General features: G+C 40.6%; 1 protein-coding gene across 1 annotated transcript; it reads right to left on the reverse strand.

Annotated features, from left to right (window-relative positions):
- Positions 1 to 1,771: 1,771 nt before the first annotated feature.
- On the reverse strand, positions 1,772 to 4,272 carry LOC149835903 (Tetratricopeptide repeat (TPR)-like superfamily protein). The gene has a single exon (XM_090008840.1). It carries the CDS (start codon positions 4,093 to 4,095, stop codon positions 2,257 to 2,259), a length of 1,839 nt encoding a protein of 612 aa, XP_089864966.1. The 5' UTR covers positions 4,096 to 4,272; the 3' UTR covers positions 1,772 to 2,256.
- Positions 4,273 to 17,901: the final 13,629 nt, after the last annotated feature.

A 17,901-nucleotide genomic window follows, 5' to 3' on the forward strand; every position in this document is an offset into this window, starting at 1 on the left:
TAGTGCAAACAACAATGTCACAAAGTGAACACAAACAAAATGCCACTAATGGGCAAAATACAATAAGCTACAAAGGGCTAGGCACCAAACACACACAATGTGTGTGAGAGAGAGAGAACTTGAAATATAAAGAATAGTATATTGAAATGCTATAGAAAGCATTAGAGAGGAGAGGGGGCAAAAGCCCCTTTTTATACACTTTAAGGAACCAAGGGGGCTCCTATAGAGTCGTTGAGAGCTTCACAACGGTCACATTTGTGATTTTCTACACCTCAACGCTTCTCACAACATTGGCTGGAACATTAATATACTCATGATTTTCTCATTTCTACTTTTGTGATTACAATTTCTTTTCCACTGCCCAAACCCTTATAGAAACTTCACCTTAAGATTGGAAGATGCAGAGGCACTTGTAGAAGCCTGCCGTTGGTATTGCACCTGCCTATGGACTTCTAGATGCAATTCAGGAGCCAATGGAAATCAAAGGAACCCAAGAAAGAAAGCAAACTCTCAGTAAAAAGCAAAGAATTCTATCAAATAGTTACTGACAGGGCAAATAATAACCATTCATTATTACAAGAGGTACACTTGCTGTAAATTGCAAATTTTCTAAACCAGCCAATGTAGCCAATTCCAACATTCCAATCAGGCCTCGTAACTCATGATTTTGGGAAGGAGTCACATTGATGACTCTATGAGAAGAACCATCATCTGCATCACCCATGATGATAACAAGCCCTTCATCATGATAACAAACAATTTTCTATTGAAGTACCATTTGTGCTGCCAAAACTGCAGAAATTCTTGGATTCACTGCATATTTCAGCTAGTTGCAGAAAGTACAGAATCCAAGAAATTCTTAGATATACCTCCCTAAACACCAGCTGATTGCTACCCAATGATTCAACACAAGAATTCAAATTATCATATTAGCAATCATTTAACAAATAGAAAAAAGGAAAAGGAGTGTGCAATTTTATCCTACGTCTGTAACACAGACTTCAATCCCATAATAAACAAATCTAACATCCACTAAAGAAAAGGAAACAGAAGTACCCCAAAGCCAAAACAGAAATCTACAATTCTTAAAATTTTATATTCCAAGAAGAAAACGATTAAAATCATACTGATTGATGTCTGTGTCATATATTATATTACAAAACATCCTAATCCTTCTGTATTGGGAGATATCCCTCTTACACATACAAACAAAGAACCTTAAAATACAAACATCTATTTTCCCTCTTCAGACCTTGTCCTTTCTCTCCAAACATCCAGACACAGCGCAACACAACATCATCCCTAGGGAAAATTTCCTCTCAAGAAACCCAAAACCACATAAATCAATGGCAAAGAAAGAAACCCTAAATCTCAGCAAGAAAACCTGAACCCTAACTACCAATCTTAACTCATTTTCTCAATCCATTACTAGAAAAAGAAACCAATGCAAGAGAGAGAGAGAGAGAGACTCTACCTGGTAGCCTTCTTCTTCCATTTTCCGTTGAGGGAGAGAGAGAGTAGTGGAATGCAGTCGCCAGAATTGGCCACTGGAGTGCAAGGCTACCGGAGGCCGAGAGGGGAGGGGCAGGGAAGAAGAGGGGGAGCAGGTATGTCGACACCAACAAACCAGGTTTTAGGGGAAAAAATGGGGTCAATTCGCTTTTGAAAAACTGAATTAAAACTCGGTTTTGCAAAAACCAAGTTTTATCAAAACCGGGTTTGGTCATCCAAACACACCCTTAATCATTTGACAGGCCCACCACGTAATATCTTCCTCGACAACTACCATAAGCACATCAGCAACATAAACATGTACAAGATTTTCAACAGTATAGGCTTTAGGTGATGAGTTTCAAACATCACTCATGGTTAGATACAAGGCCAGGGTATTAGAGCTGCAAATGCTGTCCAGGATCTCACACTTTGGATCCACAGGCTATGGTTCTGGTAGGGAATAAAAAACATTTCAGGCTAGTCTTGAGCTACCAGAGATTGGGTTTCCAACTCTTCCAATATCAATCCCTTTGAAGCAATCATTATCTTCCCAAATCTTAATGGGGGTGTTTGTTTCACCTGCTTTCACATGAAAGAGGCCCCCTTTCATATAAAAAGGGGGATCTTTCTTATGGCGGCTCAAAGCCTGAAACCCCCCACATAGCCATCAAAACTGTCATCAATGTTTATGAGATACTCCATTGAAGATCATCTGCATTGGATTGAGGCATCATAAAATAGTTGGTCACTAACTTTATTCTGTCATGCTTTTGTACCTCTATTCCAGTTAGTAATAACTTTTTTCATATCAAAACCTTGTGGAATCAAACGCCTTCTTTCCACCTCCCTGCACACTTCCATAGCCACCTGACTTTTCCCACTCCTGCAGAGCCCCTCAACAAGCTCAACCATTGTATCCACATCTGGAGCCAATGCTCTCTCAACCATTTCCATCAGCATCTGAACTGCACTACCAAAATCATCATCCACACAAAACGTAGAGATCAGCATCTTGAATGTATCCATGTTTGGATGGTAACCGCTACTCAACATAGTTCTGTAGACCCGGTAAGCACGTTCTGTATTCCCTCTCTTACAATGCCCGTGAATCATTGCAGAGAATGTCGAGGCGTCAGGAACAAGGTTCTCCTCCTCTAATCTCTTGAACAAGTAAGATGCTTTCTTAGTCTTCCCCTCTCTGCAGAGTCCCATGAGAAGTGCATTGTACGTCAAGATATCAACAGCAGCTCCATTCTTCACCATCTCCTCGTGAATCCGAGCACCCATCTCACAATTGCCGGACTCACTGTACCCACTTATCAGAGTGTTATATGTCACAGTGTTTGGAGCTATATTCATGGTCTTCATCTCAGTGAAGAGCTTGTTTGCATCCTGCAGCATTCCATTTTTACAGAAGCCATTGATCAGTGTGTTGTAGGTCACAATGTTCGGCTCAGCACCATTCCTACGCATCGAGTTCTTGAGCTTCATCGCTGCCGTGAGAAGCCGGTTCCTACAGTACCCATCAATCAGCGTGTTGAAAGAAGCAACATTAGGCCTGCAACCCAAATTCTCCATGTCCTTGAAGACCTCCACAGCTTTCTCTATCCTACCAGCCTTACATAGAGAACAGATAACCATGTTCAATGTATAATCATTCGGTGAAATCCTACACCTGCGGAGTTCTCCATAGAATGACAGAACTATATCTGATCGATTCAAATGGAGCAATGAGCTCATGTACGCATTACAGGACAGGATACAAGGAAGGAACCCATAGTCTTTCATCCTGCAAAAGGTTTCAGTAGCACTCCTGAACTTGTTCAAATGAGCATAAGTCTTGAACAGACAATCGAAGCAGTCACGCGATGAATCACACATCCGGTAGGTACCGACAAGTGCGTCGAAGAGCTGGGAAGGGGAATTCAACGTTTTGGGGATTATGGTGCTCTTCAGAATGGTCTCTGCAGCCTTGAACTTCTTGGCTCTAGTGAGTATGTGGATGATGATGGCATAGGTATCCAGTGTCTGTGAATTGGGTTTCTGGCGGTTCACCCATTCAAAAAACTCATAGGAGAGAAGATGATCTTTCTGGGCCTTCAGTATGACGTGATTGACTCTGAATGGGTTTAATCCTTGGATCATCTCATTGAGTTTCGCCCAGTCTGTGTGAACAAGATGGCTATAAGCTACATTGATGAAGTCTAGATCCTGACCGTGGGGTTCTTGGAACGAACGGTGGGGAACGGGGAGACCACCGAACTTCCTCCTTCCATACTCATGGGGTTTGCCACTAGGGTCTTGTTCTACCATATTGGATGAAAGAAACCCAGTTGGGGTTTTGGAATCAGGGTCTTTTTTGAGATGGGTGGCTGCCAAAATTGATGAAAGAAATCCAGGCGGGGATTGAAGAGCAGGGTTTTGCCTGGTATTGGCATCTGTTGGTTGGGAAGGAAAGTGCAGAGAGGAGGTGAAACTAGGAGTTTCTTTGATGTGGGCATGTGTTGAATAGAGCAGAAATGGCAATGTTCTGCAAGAGAAATCAAAGTGGGCAGAAAATGAATTGAGACTAACCTGGTGTACGATTTGAAACCTCTGCATCGTTGGTGGAATTCACAACTTGGAACAGAATTTGTGCTCCCCCAACTCTTGTAGGAGTCTTTCTTTTTTGTGTATATGGTGCCTCGACTTCACTTGCAAGTACCTCTGCACCTCCACAGTTGGCAATCCGATCGACTCACATTTCAGAGAGGTGTTGGCTTCCATCCAAAGTGTACTGCTGATTCTAGAACAAATTTCATAATAGCATCTTCTAAAAAACAGGGTCAATATTTTGCAAATAAAGGCCCGTATAATACCGATAAATGTGATGTTCGGAAAATATTTCCTATTCTGAAAATATCACGTCTGGTTCGCTTTAAAACTATTTGTGTAATGCCAATAAGAAAAAAAACTATTTGTGTAATGTTTTTCATTTTTTTACCATAAAAATTGTTTTTCGTTTTTTTTGTGTATTTTATATCCCATATAATTTCTTGGGTTTTTAATAGGACTGGTAAACAAACCCTTTAGCTCGTGACTGGGCTCGGTTTGGCTTGTCACAAACTCGTTAGTGTTCGGTTTGTATAGCTGGTGAGCCTCGAGCAACCTCGAGCACAAAGCATTTGGCTTGGGAGAGCTCGTATAGTTAATATATATGATATATTTTAAATATAATATATAAAAAATATGTAAGTTATATATAAAAAAAGAAATACATAAAAAATATATACATAAAATATGAACTATAAAGTTTAATATATAAAATATATATTTTAAGTGTAATATATAAAAAAAATGTATTTCATGTATAAATAACATCGAATGTTTTTACACTAGCCAGCCAGCTCGTGTTCCGCTTGTCTCATAAGGAACGAGTTAAGCTCAAGCTCGGCTCAGTAAACACGAGCCAAGCCACGAGCTCAATCCATTGGTAAACGACCTGAGCCCGAACACACTTCGTTTGGTTCGTTCGACTCCTTTTACCAGCCCTAAATTTTAACAAAAAATCAGATATTTAGAATGTTGCAGAATTTTCCCTTGCCAAGATTTTTTTCCTGAGGGACCGGACCACCTAGGGGTGGCAATTTCTGACACGACCCGCCAACCCGCCTCTTAGGCGGGTTCGGGTTAGGCTTAAGCCAACCCGTTTAATAAACGGGTCGACCTGCGTAACCCGTTTATTAAACAGGTCGGGTTCGGGTTGGGGGTATGCCAACCCGCCAACCCGGCTGACCCGTTTAATAAACAGGTTAGGCGGGTGGGTCAACCCGCCAACCCGTCTGCCCGACCCGCCAACCCGTCAACCCAACCCGCCAACCTGCCTACCTGCCAACCCGATCCGTTAACCCACCAATCCGACCCGCGAACCTGAAAACCCGTTTACCCGACCCAACCCATTTATTAAATGGGTTGGCGGGTCGTGTCGGGTTACCCGTTTATTAAACGGGTCGGGTTCGTGTTTGCCACAGCCGACCCGTTTAATAAACGGGTCGGGTTCGGGTTGAGGTATGCTGACCCGCCAACCCGCCAACCCGACCCGATTGCCACCCCTAGGACCACCATTTAGAAAGAAAATATAAAACAATCTTACACGATGAAGTCAAAAGCTGATCAATTTTTTGTCTCGATTAATCGCGAAGTCAAACAATTGCCGAGAATAGGTTTGGCTATCATGTCTCACACACTTCTTGTTAATAATCATTCGATAGCAATGGCCTAAAATCTTTAAGCGTTAGAAAATTCTAGATCAAATGTAATCAACACACCGTGTTAGTGCTCTTGAAATCTCAGTGTGCTGGCATGTGGACAGCCCGGTGGTCGTGAGGGTGCTGAGACGAAGGTGTCGGATCAAACTCCGTTGGTGCATGGGTTGTCTGTTGCTTTCAGGGGTATGCCATATAAAAGCAGGGTGGTGGTTAAGATTTTTCTTGCTTTGGTGAGGGTTCTCATCATAAAAAAAATAAAACTTATCCTATGAAATTCTATGAGAAAGAGACAAGTACCTTGACCCATTTATGAAACTTTGTCAAATTTGTAGTCTACCAATTGTCACTGGCAGGCTCAGTGTGGTTGGTAGGAGCTGTCAGTGCTAGGGATGCGCTGAGCTGGCTTGGGCCATAAATGAGTCGAGCTTGTACAGGCTCTTAGGCTTAGACCGAGCAAACAAGCTGAGCTTGATTGGTCTACCGAGCTTGATAAGGCTCGATAAAGCTAGGTTTGTGAGTATTTCATACTTGTCCCGACCCGCCTCGAGAACCCCTTTCTCTTCTCGAGCCCCTCCTCCTTCTCTCCTATCTCTCTTTTCTCGAGCCCATCCCTCTTCTCTCCCATCTTTCTCCTTCTTTTGGAGCCCCTCCTTCTCTCCCATCTCTTTATGTGCCTCTCTCCCTCTTCTCGTGCCCCTCCCCTTTCTCTCTCATCTCCCTCTCCCTCTTCTATTGCCTCTCTCTTTCTCTTTCTCTTTCTCTTTCTCTTTCTCTTTCTTTTTCCCTTTTCTCGCTTTCTCTCTTCTTCCTTTCTCGCTTTCTCTCCTCTCTTTCTTGCTCGTCGGTGGTGGAGTGTGGCGAAGAGCGGCGAAGGACTTTCTCGCTCAGCGGCGAAGGAGCGCGGTGGAGGCAGTCCTCTCTCTCTCTCATTCTTTCAGGTTGAGGGGAAGACTCTCTCTCTCCCCCTCTCTCTCGTTCTTCCTTTCTCTATTTCTTGTTCTTTTCGATTGAGGAGAGAGGGGAAGACTCTCTCTCTCTCTCTCTCTCTCTCTCTCTCTCTCTCTCTCTCTCTCTCTCTCTCTCTCTCCCTACTGAGCCCAAACCGCGCTTAGGCTAACGAACCGAGTCTAGCCCAACTTAGCTCTGTCCATTGCGCTCAGGATGAGCTTAACGAACCCAATCGAGCTCGACATGAGCTGAGCCTGAATACAAATAGTTTAAGATCGAGCTGAGTCGAAGCACCATTTTAATTAGGCAAGCCGTGTTTGAACATGCCAAGCTCGGCTCATGTGCATCCCTAGTCGATGCAGGTCTCTTTGTGGTGGGACATTGCAGGTTCAAAATGTAACATCATGTTTTGCATGTTTTACGTATAATTCATGATTTAATATTAGCATATATTAGATTTTGGAAGGAATGGACCCTGAAATCGTCAAAATCGAGTTTGGATTAAATCCAATTTGATTCAAGGACAAAATCATAATTTTTAAGCAAGGGATGTGCCCAAAAATTTTAGAAAAAAGTAAAAAACTATTTTGGCAAGGGATAGGTTAAATATTTACTTGAAAGATATTGGTTTTATTGGGTAATAGCAGTTTGGGTAAATAAATTAGCAAAAAGGAGTAAAATGGGGAGAAGAAGGTTAAGATGGAAGATTTATTAAACATTAGGGGTATTATGGTCATTACAATAGGGGAAACTATCATTAAAAAGGGATAGCTCAGCCCCACCTATGTTGACAAGTGTTGAGGGGGATATGATTAGGGGTTAATAGTTTTATTATTGGATTGCCAAGAACCCGTAGGCAAAATGATTCTATATGGGTAATTATTGATAGACTCATGAAGTCTACACATTTCTAACCTATTAGAAGGAATGCCACTTTAGAGAGGTTGGTTGATCTGTACCTTGAGGAGATTGTCAGACTGCATGACATGTCATGATCTATAATATTTGTTGGAGATAGTTAAAGAAGGCCCTTGGGACGAACCTGAGATTCAATATTGTGTTTTACTCACAGACAGATATGCAATCAGAGAGGACCATCCAGACATGTGAAGTTGGCTGAATTTGCTTATAACAATAGTTATCATGCCATATTGGGATTGCGTTGTTCGAAGCTCTGTATGAGTGTTGATGAATAAATTTGAACGTTAGGAAGATGAAACTTACTTTGATTCATTAAAATCATAGAGGACACCGTTACAAACTCTGATCGTCCTTCGCCTGGCAGGAAGGTAAAGATGGGGTAGGTTTTCTCAATCTCCGTAGCTCAAATCACATCATCGTGAATTCTGATATGCAAATCGAAAGATATAAACGTGTATAAGTACCTAATTCAAATATTAAATAAGATTGAAATAAATAGATTAGGGATTTAGGAAAAATACATTTTTCGAACTCAAGGGGTATGTTCTATCATTCAAGCTCGTTCTTCTATTTGTTAACACCTTCGTGTAGATAGGAGTGTTTATCAATGGCGTTTGGACAATGTGTTGGTAGGGTTGAATAGACATGTTATCACAAGGCCATCACATAGGTATGAGATTTTCAAATGCTCAAGGTATAGGGGTGAACCCTTATTCATAGAGTTTAGCACACTCATCGAGAAGAGTTTTTCTCATATAAAAACTCATCCAAAAAAGAGTCCTTCTGCTATGGGAGATGTACCAGGCAGTTGGAATCAGATAGGGATAAGCTCAAGCTTATCCATGCATGTTCGGTACTGCAAACGGTGGACTGACTGTGTTGTTCTCTAGCAGACATCACTCATTGTTCTACAATCTAGCAACAAACAATGTTCTTGGTTCTGTCGTTCAGTAATGGACTGTGGTGCCTATTTTGCCGTTTAGTGAGGGGGGGGGGGGGGCGATTATTGTACCTACACACTTATCTTGAAGAGCATGTTAACAATCAGTTATAAAATTTTGGTATCTACAGATGCCCTTCTTTGTCATTAATCTATATGATTCAGTTTATGACAAAAAAGTAGACACTCAATACTTAGAACACTAGGTCGTCAGAACAAAATTCAGTCCTGTCAAACGGGGTCGGGCTAGTATCCGAAGGAGAACTGGATTTCCAAGATCGTGATTAGTCTCGCCAAACGAGGTCATTGACAACATTCAAATAAAAGAGTTGGGTTGTTTAGACCATTGTGGGTCTCACCGAGCGAGGTCAGATTAGTCCAAGGACAACTGAATTGCCAAGACCATTTGATGGTTTTGTCGAGCGAGGTCGGTGCCAGTGTCAGAAAGTGAACCAGTTTTTTAGACTATTTGTGGTCTCATCGAGTGAGGCTGAGCGGGTTTGAGAAACACTTTCTTTAGAAAAAAAGATGTTGGGTGTCAAGCAGGGATAACACGAGAAATGTTGCTCCCTTTTATGCCTTTTAGGTCAATTTTGATTTTAGATATCGTTTGATTGATTTCTCTTTTTGAGAATTTATGGGGGCAAACATCAGAAATCCTACATCTCTTGTGGGTTTATGGATAGGGTAGAGTTACCCCAGTAAGGTCTTAAGGTGGAGGTATCTTTCTTAAGATGATCAATTTAGACGTGAGACTTCTTGCCCCAGTGAGGAGAGTCAGACATACTCTGGTCAGGTAGTACCGAATAGAGGGCAGATCTTTATGTGTACTTCTTAGACTCATGATCCATATGACTAGACTCTTTGATGCATGCAACAAACTTTTATGATATGCAGTGGGACTCATGCATTTGTGATAGAGTGGATAGCTTATGACAGTCATGAATGAATAATCATATAAGGTCACAGATTTTTGCTCTTTCTTTATAAATTAGAATCCTCTTAACAAGTTGATTCTTGCACTTGAGATTCTTACACTTTAGGCTTTCATCTTCTCAGGTTGGTCTAAGATAGCAACACTGAGCTTCACTAGTACTTTTCTCCTCTAATTCTACCTTGGTTTCAAGTGACTAGTTATAGAGACCTTAGATTAAGTCTCATGGCATTCCGGTTAGGTCTGATGGTTCCCACTAAGGCTTGAATTATGAAACAATAGGACTTATGAGAACACATTTAAGTACATCTTTTGCCCCTAGGTAAGTTTTTCGAAGTCTTTGTTTTTATCTTGGAAAGGGCTTTATTCCTTACTTTTGCTATCCTTTAACCTGAGGCCTAGCAACCATGGGTCTCATTGCTTCTTGGTTCAGGAGGGATACCCTTAGCTATCCAACCTATGCCTTCAAATCCCATATAATTGAAGTCTGCCACCTTGTCGTAGGTATAAAGGTAAATATTGGCTTTCTCCTAGCACACATTTTTCTATTCCAACCTCTGCCCCTAAGGCTATCGTATGGTCAGAATCTGCCACATTACCATAGATCTAGAGGTGAGTACTAGTTTTTTTTTATGTTTTCCTTTGAGATAAAAAAAAAGACTCCTCAAAAAGGCTAACCTATGAAGCAGATTTGCATCGAAAGTATTCAACACTCAACCCTTTTTCTAGAGAGTCGGTTGCCTAGGTGGGTTTCCACTGGATCTATATTCATGCATTGGTAATAATCTCGTATCCTATAATTCATTCATATAGACTCATGAGATAAAATTATTGGATTAAAGTCTCATAATCTCACTGTATCGGTACCTTATTTTCTTATAAGAATTGGATGTCCTATGTGATAGACTCTCGTGTATAGGGATACACTTGAAGGAAGGACCATTGTGAAGAGAGTTGAATCTATTTTGAGAGAAATCTCCGACTTTTAATAATTTATCAATGCTATGCTTTGCATCATGATAAAGTTTTATTCTCTTCCTATGACTTATGAGAGTCAAAGTGAACTGGACTTCCAAGACCATTGTGGGTCTTGTCGAACGAGGTTGGATCAATTCAAGGATAATTGAAGCATCAATACTGTTTATGGTCTCACCGAATGAGGTCGAGACAATGTCTGTGATAACTGGGATGTGAAGATCATTGTGTAGTCTCGCCGAACGAGGTCGGGTTAGTGTCCAGAGGTAAATCGAGATTCCAAGATTATTTGGATCTTGTCGAACGAGGTTGAACTGGTTTGGGATGTATGCTTGGCTGCTAAATGTTCATTCTTGTCTAAGAGATTTAAACTTTGAAATGGTTTTACAATGACCTATTATTGAGTTTTAGGTAGGTTCAGACTCTTTTGACATCCCCCCACATGAAAGACATTATTGAAAATGGTCTGAAAACCTCACAAAAGCTTCCTTGGTTTCGTCAACAGGAATAACATGCTCCTGTAATGAAGGGGATAGCTTGGACCATAAATTTTTTTTTTAATTTTCTTATATATATATTTTGAAATATTTTAGTATTTTAATTTTATATTTTGTTGAGATTTTTTATTTTTTAACCTTTTTTTGTTTTTCAAAAGATTATTTTATAGAATTCAGGTTTTAGAGGCTTACATAAGGTCGTGGGATGATGACCCATGTTGAAGATCTTTTCTTCTCCAGACCATGGTGGTTTGGCCTTGAACTGTGATTGCCCATTTCTAAGCATAGTGGCCCTTTTCGGATAGAGAGGAAGATGAGCTCAAATTGTGGCTTGTCCTTTATGAACCCAGGCTGAGCTGAGACAATGAAAATGTCAGTCGTATGTTATCTCTTGTGATGGGCCTCTCTACTGAGTCGACGCTGGTTGACCCTTTTCTGGATTGCTCTTTCAGAACCCACATGAGCTTTTCTCTTTTGCTCTTTTTTTGTTTGAGCCCTTTGTGGTCGAGACCCTGGGTTCTCCTTTTAAGTGTGGTTGAAAGAGACTCTCTTATGACCTTGAGACTTTTGGAAAGGTTTTTAGTTGACACTTGGCCTGAATTGGATGATGCCTCACTTATAATTATGCTTGCTAATAGGATCATTTCTTCTTTTGACTGAATAATTGCCATGCCAGTTTGCCCCTCGTGTTTGGACAATAGAGACTATACAGGGAGGTAGTCCTTTTTTATGATGGATGTTATGGAAGGAGCCCTGGTGTGATTATTATCAGGTGAGTCCAGATACATCACGTTTATATGATTGATTTCTTAATTCTTCCATGAAATTTCTCTTTTCTACCATTTGCCTTTCTTGGTAACAAATTTGGGATAACAGAGGCATCAAACAATAATAATTACTACATATGAGAGCTTATGGAATATAGACCATTATGTTGACGGAGGACCCTTGTTTCATACTGTTCCTCGAGAACTAGTTTTCACTCACTTCACAAGCCTAAACCGCCTTTTCTATGGTGCGATCGTTGTTGCTTGGCTCTGACTGTTCTTCAATCGGAAGCAGTTCCCCACTGTCTATGTGGTCTTGAATAATATGTCTCAAGATAAAACATTATTTGGTGTCATGTTCCACAACTCTGTGATAACGGTAGTACTTAGCTGAATCATTTTTCTTCATTTGCGGTGGGTTAGACACTTCAGGTAGCCTAAGTAGGCCCTCCTGTAATAGCAAATCCAGGACCTGTGACTGAGGCTACTCAAACTTGGCAAACGTTCAATCTTTGGTCCACTTAGGATTGCCCCCATATCTGATCTCATTTTTCCTCTTTGGATTGCCATTCTGATTGTTTGCCTTTCATCCCTTATCGTTGTTCTTTCTGGAGTTCTGTCATGAGGTTCTTACAGCGTTGACCTGACCCTTAAATGAGTCTGACTTCCTATAGATGTGTTTTTTGTTGTTCTTCAGGAACCCATTATATACTCCTCTCTTGATGCCTACCTCGAAGGTTGTAGCCTTCTTGATGAGTTCGACATATGTTTTAACCTAAGCCATGTTGATCAAACTTTGTAGAGGTTGAGAGAAGTTGTCCATCAGGATGACTAGTGTATGGGAGTTTGAGATCGACTTATTTATCTTGCTAGCCATAAACCACCACCGGTTGATGAATTCATGGGCACCTTTCTCTTTCTTCTGCTTCAGATCGTATAACTGGCTGATGGTGAAAAGGGCTTCCAGATTGAATTTGAACCTTTCCATGAACAAATTTATGATCCACTTAAATTCTCTAATGTTTTGGAAATTCAAGGTGGCAAACCATTCTAATGCCTCTCCTTTTGGGCTTCTGAGGAACCAATTAATTAGCCTTCTGTCGTTATTTCTATATTTGGTCATACTTTCCATGAACAAAGACAAGTGAGTTCTTGGGTCCCCCTTTTCACTGAATTTCAAGAACTTGGAGGGTGTATCATTATCGTCGTCACATCCCTCAGGCAAAAAGTCATCTATGAAGTATTCCCTCTGGTCCATGTTTATGTATCTCATTCTTGACGTTAAGCTCTAGACCATGTCTTACAAGGATTTGATCTTTCTGTCTGCTTCTGATGACATGGTCTGGACTAGTTGGGTCAGCCGAGATCTGTAGACTCTCCTCTTCAGATCGGACACTTGGGGACTCTCCCCACTGACTGTACTCTTCTTGTGGCTCTATAGTCTGTCTGGTTCTTCTCTCTTTTTTTGGACCGTGCCCTCTCATATTCTGACTTGTAGGCTCTTCGGGATCCTTTTTCGACTCTTGCTTGTTTTCGTCCCAACTGTTTTTAGATTTCTCTCATTTTATCCTCCATCATTTCTATATTCTTTCTAGCCTATGCTAGTGTATCTTCTTTCTTGCATCAAGCTTTGAAATGTGAGGTCCTAGAAGTTCATCTCTTGGTGGACTCACCTGTGCTAGAATTGTTTATCTTATAACCTGAGTGAGGGACTTTATGAGACTGATGTGGGTATCATTCTTCAGACTAATCTTTGAAATGCGAGGTCTTGGGGACTCATCTTTTGATAGACTCATCCATGTCAAAACTACCCATCTTGTAACCCGTGTGAGAGACTTTACGAAACTGATAAGGGTATTGCCGTGAGCTGGACTTAGGAAGCATCAAGGTCCTTTCCTTTTTTTGGTCGTCCATAGACTCATCAGAAACGTCTGTATGGGTTCTTTCATCGATTATGATGTTTTGCATCATATGGGGTGACATCTCGTATATAGGAGTCTCTAAAGGTGGTTTTTCTTGGCTGGATTGAATTTTGAGTTTTTGGGCTTTAGATTGAGTATATATTATAACCTAAGCAATTGGTTCACGCAAGCTCAAACAAGTAATGAGAGATTTTTAAAACACTTGGGTACCCTAGAAAGTTGTATTCATTGATCCGCGAAGTCTCTTCGAGTTCTAGGTTTAAGGTTCCCTTCCAGGTCCACACCGATATACCTAAGCTAACAATTGAAAGGTACTAGTATGGAGACTCCGGCCTCAATGATACTGCCACCGATATACCCCAACTAACAATTGAAAGGTACTAGTGGGGGAATCCGATGATCCAAATGCTAGGACAATAGATTTTTAAAATTCATAATCAACAGAGGGGCTCTTTTCCTAAGAGATAAGAAGATAAAAATGAGGAGAATCAAACAATGTTCCACACAAAGCCCTAACTTGGTGAAGATTATGTTTTTCTATTTTCTATGTGAGCATCCAAGTCTCCAGCAATAGTCTCTAAAATTGTGAGAAAAACCTAAGCCTAATATTGATGCATGAATCTGATGCAAAAGCAATCTATACACAGAATAAAACAAATTAAACAAAAAAAGCATAAGAAGGCTACAAATACAAGGGATCTGCGGAAGGCGTTGCTAGTTAGTGGACAACAGAACCTGCAGATGACCCTACTAGTCAGCAAACGATAGAGCCTGCAAATGCGAGGATCTACAGACGACCCTGTCTGTCAACGAACGATATTGTCAGTCAATAGACAGTAGAACCTATAGATGCGATGATCTGCAAACGACCTTATCTATCAGCGGACGACGCTGTCAGTCAGCAGACGATAGAGCCTGCAAATGCGAGGGTCTGCAGACGGTTCTGTCAGTCAGTAAACAACCAAACTTGTAGACACTGGGGTCTGCAGAATGTCCAAATGTAACCAGACAGTGTTATCAACGGACGACTCTGTCTGACAAAGTTTTTCGACAGATGTCGGATGGCAAAATTCAAATGGCTAAAGGTCGATGGACGACAGTCAGCGGATGACCAAACTGGCGATCAATAGTCAATGAATGACCAAACAGTGATTAGTGAACGACGCTGTCAGCCGATGGCCAAAGTTTGGCAAACGACAAAATAGGGATTGTTGTCCGATGGAGACAAGAAACCCAAAAAATAATTTTTTCAAGATTTTTTCTTAATGCAATTTTAGCTATAAAAAGATTAAGAAAATATATAAAATATCATCACGATCACCAAAAAACTGCTGATGAATAATTTTAAACATTGGAAAGATGAAACTTACTTGGATTCATTGAAATCGTAGGGGACGCCATTACAAACTCCGACCATCCTTCACCTGATGGGAAGGTAAAGACAGAGCATGTTTTCTCAATCTCTGTAGTTAGAATTGCATCGTCACAGATTCTAATATGCAATTTGAATGATATAAATGTGTATAAGTATCTAATCTAAAGATTAAATAAGATTGAAATAAATAGATTGGAGATCTAGGAAAAATACATTTTTCAGACTCAGGGGCTCCGTTCTATCGTTCAAGCTTGTTCTTGTCTGTTAACAACTTTGTGTAGATAGGACCTTTCGTCAATGGCATTTGGACAGCGTGTTGGCAGGGTTGAGTAGACGTGTTCTCGCAGGGCCAACACATAGGTTTGAGATTTTCAGATGCTCAAGGTATATAGGTGAGCCCCTATTTATAGAGCTCATCACACCATTCCCGGAAGAGCTTTTTCGTACAAAAACTCATTCAAAGAAGAGTCATTCTACCTTGGGAGACGTACCAGGAGATTGGAATCAGATAGGGATAAGCTTGGGCTTATCTATGCATGTTCGGTACAACAAACGACAAACTGATTGTGTTGTCCCCTAGCGGATGACACTTCTTTTTCTGCCATCCAGCAATGAACGATGTTCCTGGTTCTGTCATCTAATAATGGACGGCGATGACTATTTTTCCATCCAGTGAGAGGGGGCCTGATTCTTGTACCTGCACACTTATCTTGAAGAGCATGTTAGCAATCAAGCATCATAAAATTTTGGTGTCTATAATAGAAGACCATGTAGATCCCCTACTTGTTGGAACGATGTGGGTGATAGAGCATTGGAATCACCTATGAATATACAACATTATATAGACCAGGTGAAGATTATACGACAACGTTTATTGGTGGTCCAGAGCAGGCAAAAGAGCTATGCCGACCAAAGGCATCGTAAGATTGAATTTGAAGTTGGAGACCACATATTTGTGAGAATTTCACCGACCTGAAGTGTATTTCAGTTTGGTAAGAAGGGAAAGCTAATCCCTAAATATATTGGTCCCTTCAAGATTCTTGAGAAGGTCAGATCGACAGCTTATCAGATCACCCTACTACTTTAGTTTACACACGTGCATAATGTGTTTTACGTATCGATGTTGAGAAAATATATCCGAGATCTTTCATACGTTATCTAGTATGAGGATGTCAAAGTGCGAAAAGAGTGGACTATGGAGGATCAACCAATCCATATAGTTGACCGCCTCGAGAAGGTGTTGAGGAACAAGGTGGTGCCATTAGTCAAAGTCAGGTGGTAGCATCACGACTATGAGGAGTGCACATGAAAACCCGAGGCCGATATGCAAGAAAGATACTCTTATATTTTTGTTGACCATGTATGACTAAATTTTGAGGATGATTTTTTTAATGGGGTAGAATGTAATATCATGTTTTTCTGTAATTTGTATTTGTATATTTTAATATAATAATATGAGTTTTTACATGCAATTCATGATTTAATATTATCACATATTAGATTTTGGGAAGAATGGACCCTGAAATTATCGAAATCAGGTTTGAGTCAAATCCGATTTGATTCAAGGGCAGAATTATAATTTTTGGGCAAGGAACGTGCCCAATTTTTTTTGAAAGGTAAAGGACTATTTTGACAAAGAATAGGTTAGTTATTTACTTGAAAGATATTGGTTTGATTGGATAATAGCAGTTTAGATAAATAGGTTAGCAAAAATGGGTAGAAGAAGGTTAAGATGAGGGATTTATTAAACATTAGGGGTATTATGGTCATTACAGCAGGGGCAAGTGTCATTAAAAAGGGACAATAATTTTCATGTCTTTTGTTCATCTTGGAGAGGATTGTGTATAGCACTTAGTTGGCTCTTTGTATCTCGCTCACTGGTGGCTTTGTATTTGTATGGCTATGCAATCTTTGCATCTCTTGTGCACTTAAAGATTTTATTACAATAGCATAATAGGACAGTTGGTTAGGGGCACTTGGCTTGCAAGAAGGGGTTTCGTGCCTGAATCCCATTGTTCTCACTTCATAACATAAATGCAAGTTTTTTCTTTCACAACCCAGCTTGGTCTTACCACAACCCAAGCGCAAAGCCCTACTTGGGTTAGGAAAATGATGCCATAACAGTGGAATAAGGTGTTAGGAAAATCAACATCAAATTTAATCAACACTCTGTTTGTGCTCTTGAAATGGCAGTTGCCAGCATGCGGATAACTTATCCTATGTAGTTTTAGAGGAAAAGAGAAGTGCCCTGACCTCTTTATGAAGCTTCATCAAAATTTTAGTCTACAAATTGCCACTGTCTTAGAAGCAACACCACTCAGTATTTATTCACTCAAAGTTCAGGCTGGTTTGGCAAATGTGTGTGTGGGTTGTCCATCGTAGAGCTTAGAATTCGTACATAATGCATTTTGCATCAAGAAAAAGCAAAGGCCAATCTATAATTTGAGTAAACTGTTCCACTTGAGAGTTTTGAGTGTGCATATAAACTTATTCTATGTCACAAAAGAAAAAGGTTGACAAGCATCTTGTGCAGCGTAATGTTTCTTTTTTGCATAACAAGGAGAAACCACTTTTATGATTCAGGTGTTTTGTTATGAGTCAAGAGGTGCCACGTTGACTCTGACTCTAGTTTGATATACATGGTGCAATTCACAACTATGCTTCCCATCCATTGGGAAGAGTTATCAGTTCACTTCAACATTATGACAACATATGCATACCCTGAATATCGAACCTGCAACGTCCTTCAACTTGAGCACCTTAAGCCAATACACCTAGCTAGATGCGCTGAGCCTTTCGGGCTTGTGCCTAGGTTGTAAAACAAGCCCTACCCGTTTTGACTAGGGGTGGCAATCAGGTCGGATCGGCGGGTTGGTGGGTC

The sequence above is a fragment of the Nuphar pumila genome, chromosome 6 (genome assembly GCF_984573655.1).
Source record: "Nuphar pumila chromosome 6, dmNupPumi1.hap1.1, whole genome shotgun sequence".
In the NCBI taxonomy this organism is placed as follows: Eukaryota; Viridiplantae; Streptophyta; class Magnoliopsida; order Nymphaeales; family Nymphaeaceae; genus Nuphar; species Nuphar pumila.